This window comes from Myzus persicae, unplaced genomic scaffold (assembly GCF_001856785.1).
Source record: "Myzus persicae strain clone G006 unplaced genomic scaffold, MPER_G0061.0, whole genome shotgun sequence".
Lineage (NCBI taxonomy): Eukaryota > Metazoa > Arthropoda > Insecta > Hemiptera > Aphididae > Myzus > Myzus persicae.
The window spans coordinates 163,334-185,370 of record NW_019103941.1 but is presented as its reverse complement, the minus strand read 5'-3'; the positions used below and the strand labels follow the sequence as shown (position 1 = coordinate 185,370).

General features: G+C 34.7%; 1 protein-coding gene across 1 annotated transcript in view; it reads left to right on the top strand.

Moving 5' to 3' along the window:
- LOC111036703 (segmentation polarity homeobox protein engrailed-like) overlaps positions 1-8,516 on the top strand; it is a 36,462-nt gene extending 27,946 nt beyond the window's left edge. The window contains exon 2 of the mRNA XM_022318829.1: positions 6,765-8,516. Within this exon, the coding sequence (XP_022174521.1) occupies positions 6,765-7,102 (338 nt within the window). The 3' untranslated portion in view covers positions 7,103-8,516. The remainder of the gene's footprint in view (positions 1-6,764) is intronic.
- The last annotated feature ends 13,521 nt before the right edge of the window (positions 8,517-22,037 follow it).

Below are 22,037 nucleotides of genomic sequence, written 5' to 3'. Positions count from 1 at the left end.
TTCGATGCATTTATATACATATATGTTTTACATGGTTAATATTTACTATTAGGTACTTCCGATGCATTTAAATAGCCATCCACTATGACAGTAGGCGACGACGGATGTTGTCTCGATTTTTATCGCACACGCAATATACAAGTCGGCATAGGTAGTAGAACGAAGTAATATATTGTATGCATACACATGACGTCGTCGCGCTTCGTTTGGATTTAGACGGGAAACGTTAAAAACGCAAACAGATGACGATAGACACCGACGAAAAATCGCGTAAACACGTCCGTGGCAGCACCCCGGAAAACCGCCGTCGACACGTCGTCATCGTGTTATTTATGTACTCGCGGCGTTTTCATTTGTCAAACGTCGTGATTTACCCGTTTACATAATGGCGAACACGTCAGTCGTCTTCGCGCCTCACACACACATGCACAATGCGCGTGCGATATTTTATTATACTCGCGATTTTTCATCGCCCGAGTGATAGGTAGGCACTGTATAAGTGGTAAAATGATAGCACTTGTCCGTATCACTGGTGTGTGTGTGTGTGTGTGTGTGTGTGTGTGTGTGTGTGTGTGTGTATAACACACACGACCACTTCCGGACGATCGCGGGCTAATGGCATCTGCCTTTCAGACGTCCGGAAACGTTATTCGTTATTAATGAAACGCGCATATTATTATTATTATTATTGTACGATCGCGTATACACTTCCGAAACCGCGGTTCTATGCGGTTTGTGCGTTCGCGAGCGTCATTCGAGGCGGTCCTGCGAGTTTCTCAAATGCGTACCTATACATACCTAATACCGGAAACGCATTAGCACGACAAGTGCCGTCGTACAGTATTGTAACGCGATTCTCCGACGTTCTGTCTAATCGATATCTTCACACCACACGTGTCTGTATGTAAGTTTGATTTTCGAGATGCTGTGAAAATAATATTTGTTTGTATACACATCACAGTAGCACTCTGCGCGTCTAACTTATACATCGTTCGGTAATGGGAAAATAAAACTTCAGTGAAAAAAGACAACGTTTTTCTATAGAACATTTAATTACATAAATCTATCCTGTGAGACACAGACCAAGTATACTTTACAGTGTACCTACACACGACGTAAACACAAATGGTTATAAATACATTACGAATGATACAATTATCTTATCGGTAATTAGGGATTACTAACGAGGGATGTAAAGATACAACATTACGAATGCCAAATAATATTTTAATGATAATTATTAATTCTTGAATAAAGACCAAAATATATAATAAAAACAACATTTTGTAGTTCAATAATAATAATGAATATTAAAAATGTTTAGACTATTGTGGGCCACATCCAAAAAAGTTCACGGGTCGTTTGTATGAGACAATCGATTTAGGCTATGTATAGGGTGCCTATATATTGTACTCATTATAAATTTAACGCCTTTTTTTAGTCATTCACTTTACTTTTAGTATTTTTCATTTTTTTAACATTTGAGTTACAAAAATAAATTGTCGATAAAAAATTTTATAAGATTCAATTGCTATAGAAATAAAATAGTTAATATAAATCAATAAGTTGGTTTTGTAACCAGTGGCCTTTATTTTCTTAGATTCAAAAAGTACAACTATCGGTTGATAAAAATAAAGTTAAAAACTGATGGCTAATGATGATGCTATACCTACATGGATGACATTTTTATACGCATTAGTTTATTGAAAACTGTAGATATACTTATATCTATTAATGTTTTGCTTTGGGATGTCATCTGTTTTTGTATAAAGAACAGCGGAATGAGATTATAGCGTTAATTTCGATAGAAGGTGTCAATAGAATAAAGAAATCAGTAAAAATAGTCTACAACAAACGTGGAGTTAAAAAGTTCAATCGAACTTAATTGCTCAACTAATTAGGCAATGTCGCCTAGACGACGGTGAATGTGAGATGACAACGACGATGAATGATGGTGATTATAATAACGTGCACTAGTCAGACCTAAAATACGACTTCCGGCTGTCGTAGGGATATGCGTACACATTGTGATGAAATATTTTTGAGATGGAAAGACGGGAGAAAAAAACATAAAAAGATCATGGGACGTGGTGCTGCGGGTACCTACACGCACACATGTATTATATATATATAATATATGGGTACGTTAGATTTTTTTCACGATGGTTCCCAAATAATAATCGACGTTGCAACAGGCTCGTAGTATTATGGGTTGCCGAGGGGGTTCGTCCGACGGCTCCGCCCACTCGGCGGCGGAGCACAGGTGAAACACAGGTATATAATAATAATATTATCATCGCGTAGACCTACATAATATTGTTATAACGATGTAGATACGAATAACACAATATGTATATATATATATTATAAAGTATCATCATCCCAGTAGAAACGACTTTGGCGGCGGTTCGTATAATAAATATCATAATATGTTATCGTTGGTTGTCGTCGTAATTACGTTAGGTATATAAGTATATATTGTTATTATACGCGTCTTACGATTGCCGACCCGAATCGAAAAATTCCCGTCCAACGGTGGAAGACGTTAGGTCAGGACGTCAGGTACATACAACATTATACTCGTAGGTACTCAGAGCCGGATTCCGCCATTCCTATATATAGACAGTTCAGTATAACGCTCGTACAAACATAATGAGGTTATCCTTATGGGGACATCTTGTACCGAGGATACGGGGTGTGGTGTGCTGGGAGGGCTTCCGGTTTGGCGCCCAAAAATGTATTTGCCGAATGAAGAATAAACCCCTAAACATTGTATTTTATTACCTAATAATGGTTCCAGTTGTCATATATTTTGATTTCAAAAAAACACTCTTGACATACAAAGGTAATGCCCCGAAATACCTTTACAAACATTATCAAATAATTCTTATTTTTTTTGTTAGTGGTCGCCGGCGGATGTTATTAGTCCCTGCACCATATACTTTTTTTGTGTTTGAATTTCGATTAAGACGAAAACCTTGCGAATACGAATATTAGGACTTTCTATTTAGTTTTGTTTCATTGTAGCACTATAGTTTTATGATTATATATTTGACTTCCGCTGAGTTAAACTTATACGAAATAATGTTGTTATAAAAATTGGTTTGTTGGCTGTGGGGCTAATGAGTAGGTAGGTCATCTCTAATTATTGTTGGCTGAAACATTTTATTTATTCATAAGACACGTGTTACACGTTAGCTCAACCGCAAACAAAAATACCTATGTATTGTATAATTAAGCATTTTTGCGGTAGTTGGATATCAATGAAAATTGGCAACGGTAGGAAGTCGCGATATATTCGACATAATAGTAATATGTATCAATCTAACTCATTGTAAAAATCGTTTATTAATTATTTCCCAAGGTACAAGGCGGCTTCGGTTTCGGCGAAAATATCCACCTTCTTAATTATGCCCTTAACAGTTAATATTCGCCCTATAAAATAGTTTTATACCCTTTGTCTATACTAGCATGCGGCCTAACTTCAATTTCATTTTATTCCGTACCTTGTCTAAAATTATGTAATTCTATTGAAAAGGGATAAGATTAATTTTATTTTTAATTAAAAAACGTGAAGATTAATATTTTAACTATAACAAAATGAAAATATTTATCTGTATAAATATATATATAAAGGTGGGCAAGTGAGTATACGGCTCTGCCGTATGCAGTAGGTACACGTAGCAAGTGGTTCATTGCAAACAGAATGTTAAATTTTAATTCAATATGATATGATTATTGTGTTTACGAAAAAACGATTCTGAGCGGATGAGCTGGGCTGTCAATAGATACATTCTATCAAGTACCATATCATTTCATGATACGATACGTTTTCTATAATTGCTAAATAAGTATACTAGTAGTATTGAGTTCGTCGATGCTGTTGGGCAGCTAATTCGACCGCAGGTTGCAGGGTTGCTAAATACAGTAAACACCTAGTTTACCTATACGTAAACTTCATTATCGACTCGTGTCGGCCAAGTTTATTTTACCCAGTCGGCGCGGTTGCATTTACCTTATAAAGTCTGCCGGGCACCTTCATGAATCGTATATATACGAAACGTAGGTACAATGTAAAGTTTGGAAACGTTTCGCTTTACTAACAGCTCTATATAATATATTAACAGCAGCATTTAAGTTGACGTTTCAGCCAACTCCATGTACCTAATAGCTGTTGCGTGGAGACACCCTCATTACATCTAATGAATATAATAATATACCCACCCATATATTGGGCTTCCTACATTTGTTATATGTAAGTACTAAGTATAAACATGTCTGACGTTTTGCGGTGGGGCGCGAAAACTCCGTTATCGAAAATTCGGAAGTGTAACATCCGTGCTGCGCGATGCTGGTGAAAGGGTGAATAGTTGGGTCGAGCCCACAATCCCGAAACTAAATAAACAAAAATATATAGGGTATATGGTTGTACAATTTCATGAAATGTAATTTTGAATTTGTGTAAATTAGATGGCGATGACATGGTTTCACGCATTTAACTGATTTGTTGCTTTGTATCAATTTTGAGTAAGTACTTCGTTTTATTTTTATTGATGATTCATTGATAGTAATGGCCTCTAGGGCAGAGAGTACAGTAAGGTACATAGAACACAGGTTGGAAATAATATATAGAAATAAACTAAAAAACAATTAAACATTTTTTCAACTATTATCAAAGAAAAAATTTAAATCAGATAGATGTTCGTTGCTGTAATCATATAACGTAAAATTCTACTGATGGAACTATGGACATTTCAGCCAAATTAATTTGTAATCTCGTCTATGACCTAGCGGTAATGATATATTAGACTGGTTCTCGATTCCGGTAATTGGGAGTCCATAAATTTTTTTTTCATTTTTACGAATTATAATTTCTGATTTTCGAATTTCTGTCTGCAGGATTGATATTGTTTTTGGCATTGATAATGGAGATTCGAGATAATAAACATTTTAATTCATAAACAAACTTGACATTTTGGTACTCGAGAAGTTAGGCCAGCAAAAATTAATTTTATGAGTTGAAATTATAATCCCAAGAATCAGATATGTAGTAGGTATTTTTTACGAGGGGGTTTGGTGTGGCAGTAGCTTATAATATTACTAATTATTATTTTAAATTTAACTATTTTAATCACCTATCTCAACTACAACACCGTGTTATCATTACCTCTGTTGTTATTATGTCTGTGAGCAACCGTTATTGTATTAAAATAATATAATATACCTATTAATTTATTACCACTGGCGTCGCGCGAACGTTTGCATACGAGCTTGATTTTTTTTTTAATTGCGATCGTGCGGCGATCACAATATCATTTATTACTCGAGTAAGTACATTATGTTATACACACACACACACCCGTCGGACCGAATCTAACTCGTGTATAATAATATTATGATGGTAATAATTGACGTGGGAACTCTGCACGTTGTACACATCGCTATAGGTGGGCAGGTATATTATACTATATAGGCAGTTCAGGCGTACATATTAAATAATATTATTATTATGCTTATACCTACTGCAGGGCAAAGATCGCCGGTTTTCCACCGTATTTATAATATAATATTATACACACCCGCACGCGTATGACAAAATATAATATGATATTAATTTATTATCTCGGTATCGATGTGTGCATCGCGCGTTTAAAACATATTATAATAATACATTCGCCGCACAGTCGTCTGTCGTCGTCGTCGTGTTTGGCGCGGTGCCAAAAACCTGCGCAATCGGCCGACGAACAATCGTGGACGAGGGACAACGCGTTATGCGATAATTAATACAACGCGCGTGTTTGTCCTGTACGACATGATATATATTATTATTTTATAAATATCCTCAGCGCACCGAACATTATTACCGAAACGAGTGTCGACGGGTAGAGTTATATCGAAGTTAGTCGGTGTTCAAGCTCTTGGGCTGTGCCCTAATGTGGCGCAAGAACCGCCATATCGGCAAAAATAAAATATGTATTAATAAAGTAGTGAACAAAATACACAAAATGATATAGACGATGTTAATATTTTTATCAATACAATAGATGATTTATATGAAATTTCCAGAAAAATATTCTTGTTGGGATGGAGCTAACAGGGAAAAAGTCGACCGGCGTTTAAAAATCTAAATACATCACTGTGGTGCACCTTGCAACCATAGATAATAAAGACATGTATAGGACATACTGCCTTATAAGTGATGAATGAATCAAACCGATTGAGGCCAAATAAGTTTACCTATATCGAGTATCTGACTATTTGTTTATCAAGGTGGATTGATACAATATCAATATCAATCCACCTTGCTGTGTATATAACAAAATAAACCTATACAAAAATGTAAACAAACTGCCTCAATTTCTTATCATGTTGGACCGCAAAACTAATACATAATACGTCATGTCCAATCCATATCTTTATTATCTATAATATTGCACCATTCACGAAATGTATTTCAATTTAACATTGTAGCTCCTCATCCTCATCCACTCATTTTTTGACGGTACACTTCAAGAACTGTTTATTAAAGTTTTTTAAATTTCGACTACTTATACTACGTATAGGTAATCGCGTGAATAAAGACACAATTAATAATTTAACAGTAGCCTAACCTAACCGTTTTTAAAACATTTGGCACCCGTTATTACCAACTCACCCAACAACTAAAAGTACCTAGGTATCTGCAATATACCTATATATACTTACGTGCAGTTTTTGTTTGTTTTTTTCATATAATAATTGAATGTTTTTCGGACCATTTACAGGGCCCCGTTCGAGGAGGATGAAGCGGAAGGACAAGTGCCCGGAGGAGAAGCGGCCCAGGACCGCGTTCAGTGGCGAGCAGCTGTCCCGGCTGAAGAAGGAGTTCAACGAGAACCGGTACCTGACAGAGCGCAGACGCCAGGAACTGGCCAACGAGCTGGGCCTGAACGAAGCCCAGATAAAAATTTGGTTCCAGAACAAGCGGGCTAAGATCAAGAAGTCTAGCGGCTCCAAGAACCCGCTGGCCTTGCAGCTGATGGCACAGGGGCTGTACAACCACACGACGGTCGCCATGTCCGACGAAGAGATGGACGACCACCTGACAGTCACGTCCTCGTAATGTCAGCTGACTCCATCCTTGTCTCTGCTTCATGTTTACCAGTCGGCTGTGTACAAATTGAGCGTCTTTGCCGTTGGAAATTGTTTTTCTCTCTAAAATCTTTATACGCGGGTTAACCAGAGTTCCTTCTGACGGTACTGTGCATGCTATATACAATGCAAACATAACCGACGGCACGTCCTCCATTTACCCTTTCTCATTTCTATCATCATATCCTCCAACAGGTGGATTCCGCGATAAGTGTACATTCGTTGGTTTTTTCTTCCGTTTCTTCCACTTTTTACAGAGTCCTTTTCGTTTCATCTTCCGGTAATCGCACGTCTCCTCTCCCGCGACCAACCTCTAACTCATAGATTTTATATTATTTATGTGCGATATTATATTATAGATATTATAGTTATAATAAATATATAGTCGACGCTTTTATTTTATTTTGCTAAGACTTTGTTTTTCGTTTCTATGCACATACAATGTATAGGTAGTTGGATAATGTGTTTAAATTATACTAAAATTTTAATTGTACGAACCCGGTTTCGTACACCGCGTACGAGTGTACATATTATTATATATTGTAATCGTAGTACGTGCCGTGTAAATAATGCGTAATATTATAGATTTTAGGCATATCTCTTAAATAGCAGTCTTACCGTAAGTCTTTGATAATAATTATTAGTGCGAATTTATACGAACGACATATGTTGATGATCTATCTACTGTTGTGCGCCCAACTATTATATGTATCGCCGTCGCGTCTATTCTCGCTTCATTTTTTTCTGCAGGTATGTAGAACAATCGCGTTTCGTTTTCTGAGTTTCTTAGGCGCTCATTTATGTATTATGTGTGGACGCGAAAATATAGATACCATGATAACCGGATTGTTCGATCTCTAAGATCCTAAAATTCCATAATATTTTCGAAGAGCGAAATTAGTCTTAAAACACTGTTCAACCGATTGTGTTGTCAGGCGACGGTCGTAATCGACATGTTAAAGAGTGTCAAGGCGCATTTTGATCAATACAATCCTTTGTCTCTACTTTTTTTCGAGAATAAATTGTATAAAAAAAAGAAAGTAATCATTTTTGTAAATACCTACATATCGTTAAAAGGTACTAGATTATGCGATAATCGTGGAGCAGCGATAATTATCATCGGTGATTTTCATTTCAAAAAACAACATACATTTTTTATGTGATTCAATATTCCCGTTCTCTTGAACGAAACACTACCGTGGGTATATTCGTGATCCTGCTATCGAATATTTCTGTATGCGAACAGCGTGGGTATCCTATCTCCATTTTCGTGTCTTATAATTTGTTTATAGGTACCTACTATTAACTTGTAGCCATAATTATTGTGGCATATTGATGAGGCTTAATTTACTCACAAGCACTTGCCGCTAAATGGTTCGTTTGAACAAATAGAAATTTATTTATTCCTATGACCCGTAGGACGACAAAGCGTTGTCTTCCTTATCCGAGGCAGCTCAGAGTATGCAGAAGGCGTAGGATAGACGGCAATTTAATGTAGGCATAGGACCAATGAGCTTGAAATTATAATATTTCATTGGACTAAATTGTTGTACGGCGCGGCGGCGTCTCATCGTGATACGACGTAGGCAAAGACAAAAAAAGACGGTGTGAATTATGTTAAGTATTACAATGTATGTGTTTCATGGACATGGTGTTCATAGGTGTAATAGGTAGGTATAGGATGTGCGTGTTAAACCTGCGCATCTAGCAAATACGGCTCTATAGCATGTAAGACATTTTAGAAATAACGTAGACTGAAATATTTAGATTTTATTTAAGAATTTTACGATTACATATTTTTATTTTTAATTGTATTTCTAGTCATTAATAACTATATATGTATTATTATATTATATATTATATCATTATACGCTAAATGTATTCATGTACAATTATATTGTCGTATGCAGTGTATACACATATATTTATATACCATGTATGTACTCGACTTCTATATTATATGTATTTGTGTTTAGGTGTACCTAAACGATGTTTCGTTTGATCAAATTACGTTTACATTTACCTACATAATTTTTTTCATAGATACATACGTACCTAATTACATTATAGGTATATAATAATTATATAGGTAACTACACACATGTAATTATCATTACGTTGTCTTTTTGATTATTTCGTATACATATAGGTATATATATATATTATATATATATATAATGTTAAATATCCACTGTAAAAATACAATGACGATAAAAATAACAATAAAACAATTAATATAATCATATTATACTTCAATGTTTCATTTATTCCATTTGAACTCCTTTAACCTAGCATAATATCATATAACATAATACAGCTGCGTTCCTGTTCAAGATCATTGGTACAGACGGACACTCGAATTAATGATGATGATAAAATATAATTTTATATCATAAATATTACATTGTAACGAAAAAACAAGAAGCCTATAATTATGGTGTAACACAGCCCTTTATCATAGAGTTTGCGACCGGCACGATAATTTTATTATTACGTAAGTTTATATCACCAAATTATTATAATTAGTGGCAGTATCGCCGACCGTTCCACGCACTTCCACCTCCCACCCGCACCACACACATATCTCATACCCTATCAGTGAATTATATTTTGTATACTATTTGTGTGTGTTAATTATTTAAATATTTTTGTTTAGTAGTAGTAGTGCATCGATCGCAAACCCGTATGGTTGAATGTCCGATAAAATGTATAGGCGCAAATCGCCGACGATTTTTATTGTTATAAATGTATTGGTGCTAATCGCCGAGCTCATATTTTAGTATAATATTTATCTATCCGTGTGCGCCTATAGCCGCTGTGTTGTTTTTATTATAATTCTTACATTATTCGTTGCTATGTTATATATTACTGTTATAGCTGTTACGGCTCGTATAGCCACTGTCATTTTTGTGATATTACTATTTGAAAATTGTATTATTTTGAGTGCTAATCGCTGTAATTTTAGTGTAACAATTATTATTATTATTATTTTTTTTTTTACTTCAAACCATTTTGATAAACAACCAAACAACAGTTAACGCAAGATACTATAGGCTTAAAGTGAGATTGAAACTGCATTTTGTGTCGTCAAAGGGATTTTAGAATGTCTAAAGTACACTTAGTACACTGGTTGATACATTCATTGCACTTCTTCCCAAATGAGGCTATATCCCAGTTTATTACCTTTTCGCCCCTCTTCCAGTTGAGCATTAACATTAACGCTTCTCTGACTTGCCCAAACATACCCTCTTCACACTAACCACCCATAAAGGACATGATCACTCCTTCTGTCATCCTCTCCCTAAGCCATTGTTGGTGACTGTGCTCGAAGCTCTCTGTTTCATCAACTAGGTTGGTGTCTTTTAGCTCTGCTAGTTTATTCATTACTGTGTCTCCAATAAGGTTTGCTGTGAAGAATAATGAATTTATACAGAATGTAGTATATGAGGGTCCCAGCTTCATAATTGCATTGGTCCTCACACAAAGTGCGAATTTAGAAAGCTCAAACATCTGTGCCTTCTTGACAAATTTGGCATACTCTTATTGTCTGGGCTTTAATCTGATGGCCTCAAGCCCTCAACCACCAAAATGTTCACTCTGTCTGACGATTCCCTAGCATGCTGTGGGCCTCTTATCATAAACCCATGGAAGTACCTTTTCACTGATCCTTCATCATCTCTGCAAGTTGCATATATAGGCATGATTGAGACGATAACTTCCCGCTGCCTACCAGGCATGCACCTCCAATCCTTGAAAAAAGTTTGGTCATTTTCCTCGTTGTCATTGTAGCATAAGTGATATTGAATGTTTAAACAAGGTCAGTAGCCTTGGTCATTGACCACTTCAGCTTCTTCCCTCTCAAGATGACTAAATGGTCTGTGCTCATTGTTTGTGAAACAAACATCCAACGTCGACCATCAAAGAATCAAACCATTCCATGTAACTGCACTTTTTACCCCACTTTCCCAGAGCCAACCAAAGCGTGGTGCCGATAGTGGGCTGAAGTGTTGTTACACCTTCTTCACAATGTCTTCTACTGCTTCTATGTGAATAGCCTTAATCAAAAAACATACAAAAGTCGCAATCCATGCCTTTTTACTAGGTCTTCCTCTTATTCCATAGCGACTAGAGAAGGGGCCTGCAAAATCCACAACTGTGTTGGTGAAGGGTCGTGTAGTCTGGACATGTTGCCTTCGCAGGTGTCCCATACTTGAAGTATCAAATGTGGGTTTAGCCTTGATACATTAAATACACCAACGAAAGATTGAGCGAGCTATCGTAGATAGAGTAATCTCTACCCTTGATCGGCCAATAACGATGCCTGACCTGTGCAAGTAACGATTGAGGGCCGCAATGCAATAATTCGGAATGAACATGGACGAAAATCATCTTCGTGATTTTATGGTCACATGCGAGAATAATTGGCTCCTTTTTAGATCTTGGTATGTCGTTTCTTAAGCGTCTATCAACTACTATCAGCTCATTTTTTTTTATGGGTTGTAATGATTTTAGCTTGCTTCGACAGGATATCTTCTTTCTGAATATTAATGCTAAAATATCACTATTAAACGAGTCTATCTGCGCTCTTTTTAGCTGTGTGTCAGCTCTTTTGAACTCTTCAGCAGTAAGGTAATGTTTGTCTGGTTTTGTATGTTTTGATTTAAGATAATCTACAAACTTATGCATACAGGCTACTCCTCACCGAAGTTTATACTATCAGAGTAAAAGTTGCCTAGATCTTTTGTTGGTTCCATCGCTATTAAACCTGACCTTATAAGCTTTAATTCTGTGAGATCTACTGGTTTTTTAAACACATTTGGGTCTTCCTTCCAACCCTTGTCGTCTTCTCTCAGCCACAATGGCCCTTGCCACCATAACAATGTTTCCTTCAAGTCTTGAAATCTTATTCTTATGGATAAAACATCAAGCGGATTCTCGTTGGAACTGGTATGGTGCCATTATTGATTATTTGTCATCTCCAAAATTTGACATATCCTATTTGATACGTATGTCTTGAGACGGTTAGGGTGACTGTTCATCCATCCAAGAACTATTATTGAATCAGTCCTTAGCCACAATTGAGAGATATCAATTTTCCCCAGAGTTCGCAATCATTAGGGCTAACTAGGCTAAGACTAATGCACCACCAATCTCTAGGCGTGGAATTGTAGCTCTAGTGAGTGGTCCTATACATGTTTTAGCGCATATCAATTTGACATGCCATCTACCAAGGTGATCTTTGTTTCTAACATGCATACCATGCATACACCGTTTATAAACAGATGACTGAAACTAAAAGTTTAAATATTTTGGATTTTGGACGTTTTAAACCGCTCGCTGCGCTAGTGTCGTCGATGCGTCTACTATGAAACGTTCCATTTAGTACGCTTGTCGGCCGACGGGTGTTCATTCATTTGAACGTCCCCTTGTCCGTCAGTTGGTCCTGTATGACAGTAAACAAATTTTTTCCCATTCTACTTACCGTAGCTGGTAGTAGTACAGTATTTTGTGTCATAAATGATTAACGATGAAAAGAAATTAAAAATCTTTATGTGTTAACACGCAGACCTGCAAATTAATATTGTATGATCTTATTGTACTTAAATAATACTGAAGATGTGAATAGTCACGATTATGTGGATGGTTGTCATATTTGTTTTACAATCGTAATGAAAATACGTTTGTGGTTACTGGTGTAATAATGAACACGATATCTGCGTGGGTACGTTCTGTCTTCGTTGCGCGATATCGCCGGCTGTTTCAATTTTGTTTCGCGTGCAGCTGGTTTTCGTAAAGTGTTAATTGCTTGAATTGCCATTCACCTGTTAAATAGATGAACGTTGTCTTTAGTACAATATTGATAAGTGTCAAAAGTTTGCAAGACATTTTATATATCCCAAGTAATAATAATTTCAATGTTTTATGTCGTTTTCCAATTACCGTGTTTTAAACACGGTGCATACACCGTTTATGAACAGATGATTGAAACGTATACTTTTCAATATAAGAGTTTAAATATTTTGGATAGCTATAATTTTATTAGACAATAGTAAGTCAGATGATATTCGGACCTTGCGAGTGTGTTGTAAAATTGAAGCATGCTCGGTCACTGCTGTCTGCGTTTTGTACCACTCGCTGCGCTAGTGTCGTCGATGCGTCTACTATGAAACTTTCCATTTCCTCCGTTTGGCGTCCAACGGGTGTTTTCATCTCTCATTTGAACGTCGTCCCGTTTGGTGGTTGGTCGCGCGCTCGTGTGTGGCATTGTACGAACTTTTTCCCATTCTACTTACTGTGAGGTTGTAGTACAGTATTCTGTGTCGTAAATGCTTCACAATAAAAATAATTTGAAAATCTTTATGTGTTCACACGCAGATCTGCAAACTACTATTGCATTATTTCATCGTACTATTATTATTGAAGATGTAAATAGAGACGATGTATGTCGATAGTTGTCATATTTGTTTAATACTCGTAATGAAAACACGTTTGTGGTTACTGGTGTAATAATGAACACGATATCTGCGTGGGTACGTTCTGTCTGCCGGCCGTTCCAATTTTTTTTGGCTCGAGTGCAGCTGGTTTTTGTAAAATGTTCATTGCTTGAATTGCAATTCACCTGTTAAATATATGAACGTTGTCTTTGATACAATATTGATAGGTGTCGAAATGTTTGCAAGACATTTTATAAGTATCCGAGTGATAATAATTTCAATGTTTTATGTCGGTTTCCAATTACCGTGTTTTATAGACGGTGCATACACCGTTTATGAACAGACTAGTAAAACTTATATTGTTCATTATAAGAGTTTAATATTTTGGGTAGCCATAATATTATTAAACTATTCATAGTCAGATATTCGACCCTTGCTAGGTTCTTACAGTGTGTTGTAAAATTGTAAAATTGAGGGGTTGGAATGAGAATGTTCTTAATTTTCATTACGCATCACGCATCAAGTATATCGCAAATATTATTAAGTACGTGAGTTGCTCACTGTAGCTGTTGTTTTTATCGGTGTCCGACGTTATAAAAATGCTTGCACGTTCCACTGTTTGCGTTTTAAACCGTTCGCTGCGCTAGTATCGTCGATGCGTCTACTATGAAACGTTCCATTTCTTCCGTTTGGCATGTGACTACTCCGTTTGTCGGCTGACGGCCGTTGCCATCTTTCATTTGACCATCGCCTCGTCTGTTGGTTGGTGCTGTGTCGCAGTATACAAATTTTTTTCCCAGCCTACCTACCGTGGCTGGTTGATGGACAGTAGTGTGTGTCGTAAATGCTTAACGATGAAAACAAATTAAAAATCTTTATGTGTTAACACGCAGATGTGCAAACTAATATTGTACTTAATTATTATTGAAGATGTGAATAAACACATTGTATGTCGATAGTTGTCATAATTGTTTAACACTCGTGATGAAAATACGTTAGTTTGTGGTTATTGGTGTAATAGAGAACACGATATCTGCGTTCTGTGTCTACGTTGGCCAAGGTCGCGAGACAATTTTTGAAAATTGATTAGAACAAAAGTTATTTCAACTGTCAAATTTGCAAATATTTGTATTTGGTAATCACTAATAAAATAGCCTGATACGCTTGCACGATGACACTGGTCATGATTACAATTATGCATAATGCGAGCAAGGTTATATTATAGGTATGATAAATAATATAGTGCTGATAGTAAATTTGAAACCTATGTACTTATTTTAGATATATTTCTAACAATTATTCTTGTTCTAACCTTGAAGTTGCAAAACTACATGGTAGACAGTTGGCATATATGCATAAAGAAACAAATAAATACTAAAAATATAGTATATAAACATGAATGGACGAAATGTCTTTTCTTGTTATTTGTTTAATGGAAAACAATTGCCAAAACCTGATCTTAAATGCTTAAGTGCAACAACTTTTGAGGAATGATATATCAAATTGAAAATTTTAAATATCCATAAATAATTCAAGTAGAGTCAAAATACTTTTTAAATTATACCATGTAGGTACATTATTTGCATAATTATGACTTAAAGTATGTATTCTTACTATCAAGTACTTAAAAATTACATACAATTGTTAACCTATTTGTTATTTTAATATTAAAGATCTAGGGCTTAAAAAAAAATATAGAGAAGTGTTGCATAGATGTTTTATTAGTTATTAAGACGCCAAACTGCCACCTATGTATTATCTTAAAATGGACATTTTTTATATGAAGTTCAATAATAATAATCATTAACTTGAGCTTTGAATTTGAATTTAAGTGTAATCTGTTGCACCTACAGTACTTGGAAATCTAGCAATTTTGTTGATACATGTATGTAATTTTTACACTCGTTCATCTGTAGTTGGCATACAAAAATATTGATGACATAGTCGTGCAATAGCTGTGCTAACAGTTCGAGCAATTATACAAGCAGAAGATTTACTAACACCGAGAGTCACTAATAAGAAAACTTCCTGTTGCATTGAATCATAGCGGTTATATTAATTTGTCTATTAGATGCTACTGCACCATTTCTTAAGAAATAAAGAGCAATGAAAACATATGATTAAAAAATTGAAGATTATTAATTGAAATCAATCCAAATAGTAGGTATTGACGGATTTTAACATATAGTAGGTAGCCATTTAAAAAATAGTAAGGTGCATCTTATTGACATGGGATAGTTATAAATAAATATAGAATGATGTAACAAGATGGTTAATGATGTAATGATTTAATTCTTGTAAATACTTGAAAACTTATATTTTAATTTCATAAATAGGTATTACCTTACTATTTTTGTACAAAATAAGAAATACCTACAATTATTTTTATATCTTATTTGTTTAAAGAAACTATTTTTTTTTCAAATAAAAATTTACCATTGGTTTTCTGCAGATCTATCATTCCTTTTAAATTCCAAAACCTGTTCAGCAACTACTTTAGAATATCTAAACTTTATCCTAAAACAATGGTCATCCCATTTCATCTTATGATTAATTCTACCTCGTATAGTGCTTGGCCTTCAACGATAATTAATTAATTATAATATTTCCTCATCGTGGTCATACAATAAAATATTTGGCTGAAGATTCTTTATATTATTTTAAGCTATTTATCCTCAAAAAAACTTAACAAATATATAGGTCAGATACTTATACAATTTATGTATTTTTAAACAGGAGTAGGTTCAATTAATTCATATAATAAAGAGATAGATATTTTTTTATTATATTAGATTCTTATTCTATGTTTTAATCTTTCAGTTAAAAGTGTAACTAGTAGTAAAAGTTATAGTTAAATTAACTTTTATTCTACAGTTATATTAAACCATTAACTGATAAACTGAAAATTATCAGTTAACTCTCTATTAAATTCAACTGACACTTTAATGTCTCTAACTAGCAATTAAATATGAGTTAAAAAAGGGGCCAGAGAGTTTTAAAAACATGCATTATCAGAAGCTCACAATGCATAGATATTTGCAGGTATCACATTTAAGTGTGTTGTTAGGTTAATGAACTACAAATCCAGCTACATAAAGTATAACTTCTTTTGAAAAATGACTATAAGAATTATCAGTATAGTTATCAATATAATCATGATGCATTGTAAATTAATTAATATTTTATAAATTTTCTTTAAGGTGTACAGGAAGTCTGACGACCGTGTGTCACTTCTCTTGTGCAATTCGTACGAAAACAACTTCCAGAAGCCTTCTGGAGGGCTGTGAAATATCTTGATTTTATAAAACTGGAAACAAATACAATAATAATGATAAGATTGTTAACACTACTCCATTCAAGTTAGGAACAGTCCTCGACGGCAATACATTTTCGTTGACGGTGGTCGGGCACATTGTTATATATTTCTACCGAGTAGACGAGCAAAACCAGTGATTTGGAACAAGGCCACTCCCATGCGCAGAGAGGGCGTCCGAGGTGTGTTCTTGAACATGTATTTCAATGAACAGAGGGTAAATCAACTCAGTTGATAAATTCAGGGTCTTGTGCGGTCTTTTTGTCATTTTCATCTTTTGTAGCAGGAGAATTTATGGCTTTTGTTAATAAGCTGTTAACTGCTGAACGAGCGGAAGCTTTTACACGAGAGTGGTTCACAGACGGAATAATTTCCCCGCTATATAGATGTATAACTCCTGTTAAGTTTGACAACGTAGATCTGCCAAATAATCAACATCTGGTTCTTTTGCGTGTCCGAAGACAAGACTGTCTCAGCAGTTGCATTGCCAATAGAGGGTACATTCTAGACACCCCTCCGTTGGGATCGGGCTTGCTGATACGAGCCCATCCCCAGTTGCCGTCCCGTGAAGTCCGATTCCTCCCAGTAGGAGGGCCTCACGACGAGACTCAGTATTTTTGTTTACATCCGTGTTTCTTGTGTCATAGCTTTCCGCCCACCGACGACGTCAGCCTCACGTTGGCTGTCTGTTTTCCGGTCTTTGTTCCTGATCTACTAGGGCACTGGGGGAAAATCGCTTCCCCGGTGGTGAGCTTGTCCACGACCGCTTATTCGTCCATCCCGAAAGTGTGGCTTATTTCGCGATTACCCTGTATCCCTATAGGGCGTTCCCCTATCCGCAACCTAGGGACGCGCCCGATGGCTTGCTTATGCGCACTGGAGCTATAAATACTTAAGGCTGGTGATAGATAGTAAATGAACATTCAAAGAACACGCAAACACCGTTGTGACTTACGTTGAAGGCGAGTAAAGTAAACCTAACCTACGCACCTCCTAGTAGTCTGGTAGTGGTAGATGACACATACCATACCATACCATATTCGTATGCGATGCTTCTTTCTCTAGGAGACGGGACGCCGAAATCCTCCTCGGCACCCAGATCACTAAAGAGAACCTAACCTAACCTAACCTAGGCTGATCCACGAGATACTCACAAGAAGGAACAAGATGAAAGGAAGAGTCAATCTGGCGAATAAGGATGAAGGCTCCAGTTAAACTACTAAACTACTAAATTTTAGTTAAGTTATTTATTTGTATGCCGAAGTGCAATTAGTTGTGAATTGTGGAAACAATAATGGGGATATGGGACGTTATGCGCTCTCTCAATGGATTAATCCATAAAACTAATGAACTCATATGAAAATGGGTTTTTGTATTTTGCTAGTTACTGTTTTTACATGAATTTTTTTATTTTTTTGTTTGTTTTACTGAGTAATTACGATCACTGTTTGTACTGTGTAGCGCGAGTGGTAGGTGATTGCAGCTTTTTCCCTTTCTTTCTGTAATAGCCCAAGGGTTTCTGCTATTATAAGTCCAATGATAAACTTGTATTGCTGAAAACCGCTCCTAATTTAATCCATTCAAACATTGTAATATTTGATTTGGTTGAAAAGGTATGCTCAAAAGTATAGCATTTTTTAAATCTGGATTTGTAAGTTCTGGTTTATTTTTGAAATTAATGTTTCGTCTTAACCTTCGTCTATAATAATATTACGAATCAAACAAATGGACTTTATGATTGTGGCAACATGTTTTGGATCAATTTATATTTCAGTTTTTAAACACCTCCATTTTGTTGATACTAAAATACCAAAAGTACATTCGATCATTCGTCTAGCACGACTTAAGCGGTAATTGAAAATTTCTTTTGTTTTGTCCAAATTATTATCAAAAGGATTATGGTCTTATTAGGTAAACTTTTAATGGCTATCCTTGATCACCCAATAATACAAATGGCATAGGAAAAGTTGAATGAGGTGGTGTTTTTTTTTGGTTGCAAGTTAAATGTATTTCCCTCCAAATGCTCATAAATATTACATGCCGTGAAAACTGCACTATAGCTTTGTCTTCCGTATGCTCCAACATCTATAGCAACGAATTTATACTTAGCATCGCATATTCCCTGTAGATGGACAGAAAAATGGTGCTTATATTATTATAGAACATGGAACCAGTGTTCTTTGGGCATTTTATACGAATATGTTTGCCGTCAATACAGCCCACACAATTAGGAATGTTCCATAGCATCTCAGTCTTGAGAAATTTTGTAAAACATATCTGTAGTTGGGAATGGCATGTGAATGTTGGCAAAAAGTTTCCAAATAATATTGCACGTATCATAAATAATTTCTCCAACTGTATTATGGGCCATACGAAAAGAAAATACTAAGGACCTATATGACATTCCGGTTGAAAGAAACCTACAAATAATTGAAAAAGTCCGTAAATAGCAAATGTCAAAATACTTTGAAAATTTATATGGTGTATAGAAAATTATGATGTAATACAGTCAGTGAAAATTTCATGTATCTACAGTCACCTGTTTAGAGTTATACCAAAAACTCTAAATCAATTTTTTCAAAAATCAATTTAGCGTAAACATTCGAGGTTAAAAAATATTAAATTTTTAAATATATAGGAACGGACTTTTTACTTATGAAGTTTAAATGTCGAGAAAATTTGTTAACCAAAAAAAATTTCATGGTTTATAAATCTCATTATATTAGTTATCTTTAAAAGTTTAAAGTTTCAACGTTTACAACTAGTTAACATACAATTTGCAAAAAAAAAAAAATTATACCATATCATCTTACGAAAATTCTTAAAAATATCGTATATTGACAAAATAATATCTCAAAAATTTGAAATTGTAAAACAATAAATTGTGCTATTTTGTTATTGTTATTGTGAAATTTTTTGAAGATTCATAGCTTAATATTATATTGTTAAACGTTTGTTGTTGACAACGGCTGAATAACTCTCCGAGTAGTTTTCGTGAATTGTTATAATGGTGTACTTATTACCATTGATTTTAAAATATACAGATAAGCCATCCTATTGTTAATATTGGTAGCTACTAATTGCTGTCAATATTAACTATTGGATGACTTATCTGTATATTTTAAAATCAAAGGCATTACGCATCAGGTATATTAAGAATAGTACGGGATATGGTCCCCAGAGCGCTAGTTTCTATTGGTGTTCAACGCAATAAGAAAGCGGGCGTCACTGTTGTCTGCGTTTTGTACCACTCGCTGCGCTAGTGTCGTCGATGCGTCTGCTATGAAACTTTCCATTTCGTCCGTTTGGCGTCCAACGGGTGTTCTCATCTCTCATTTGAACGTCGTTTCGTCTGTTGGATGGTCCTGTGTGGCAGTATACAAACTTACTGTCTGGTTGTAGTACAGTATTCTGTGTCGTAAATGCTTCACGATAAAAATAATTTGAAAATCTTTGTGTTCACACGCAGATCTGCGAACTACCTTTGCATTATTTCATCGTACTATTATTATTGAAGATGTAAATAGAGACGACGATGTATGTCGATAGTTGTCATATTTGTTTAACACTCGTAATGAAAATACGTTTGTCTGGTGTAATAATGAACACGATATCTGCGTGGGTACATTCTGTGTCTGCCAGCCGTTCCAATTTTTTTTGGCTCGAGTGCAGCTGGTTTTTGTAAAATATTAATTGCTGGAATTGCAATTCACCTGTTAAATATATGAACGTTGTCTTTGATTCAATATTGATAGGTGTCGAAATGTTTGCAAGACATTTTATAAGTATCCGAGTGATAATAATTTCAATGTTTTATGTCGGTTTTAAAAGCCGGTGTATACACCGTTTATGAACAGACTAATAAAACTTATATTGTTCAATATAAGAGTTTAATATTTTGGACAGCCATAATATTATTAAACTATTCAAAGTCAGACATTCGACCCTTGCTTACAGTGTGTTGTAAAAGTGTAAAATTAAGGGGTTGAATGAGAATGTTCTTAATTTTCATTACGTATCACGCATCATGTATATCACAAATATTATTAAGTATTTGAGTTGCTCACTAGAGCTGTTGTTTTTATCGGTGTCTAACGTTTTAAAAATGCTTGCACGTTCCACTGTTTGCGTTTTAAGCCGTTCGCTGCGCTAGTATCGTCGATGCGTCTACTATGAAACATTCCATTTCATCCATTTGGCCACTATACACCGTTCGTCCAGCGTTGCCAGATTTAGGGATTTTTCCTCTTTCCGGGGATTTTAGACCACTATAAGGAAATTTTAAGGAAACCGAAGATTTTAACTATTTTTCAAGGATTTTTCATATACTGGAAAATTACAGAAAAAAATTGTTAATTAATAATTATTTTATTGAACATAACACATCCTTAATGAGCTTTATAATTCTTTAATATCATCATTACAGTAAATTTTATTAAAACTGTATAGGTACTATGTAGTTTAAATAAAATAACTATTTTTAGTCAGTCTTTGAGAAAAAATAAATTTATAAACCTTTTATAAAAAATACACAGAACTGAAAATTATTATAATATAAGTAATTATAAAAATAACATAACAACAAATGAGTAGGTATACATTTAAAATTGTTAACAAAACATTAACTGAAATATAATGAACAGTAGTTAAAATAAAATAAATATTTTTAGTCAGTCTTTGAGAAAAAATAAATTTATAAACCTTTTATAAAAAATACACAGAACTGAAAATTATTATAATATAAGTAATTATAAAAATAACATAACAACAAATGAGTAGGTATACATTTAAAATTGTTAACAAAACATTAACTGAAATATAATGAACAGTAGTTAAAATAAAATAAATATTTTTAGTCAGTCTTTGAGAAAAAATAAATTTATAAACCTTTTATAAAAAATACACAGAACTGAAAATTATTATAATATAAGTAATTATAAAAATAACATAACAACAAATGAGTAGGTATACATTTAAAATTGTTAACAAAACATTAACTGAAATATAATGAACAGTAGTTAAAATAAAATAAATATTTTTAGTCAGTCTTTGAGAAAAAATAAATTTATAAACCTTTTATAAAAAATACACAGAACTGAAAATTATTATAATATAAGTAATTATAAAAATAACATAACAACAAATGAGTAGGTATACAT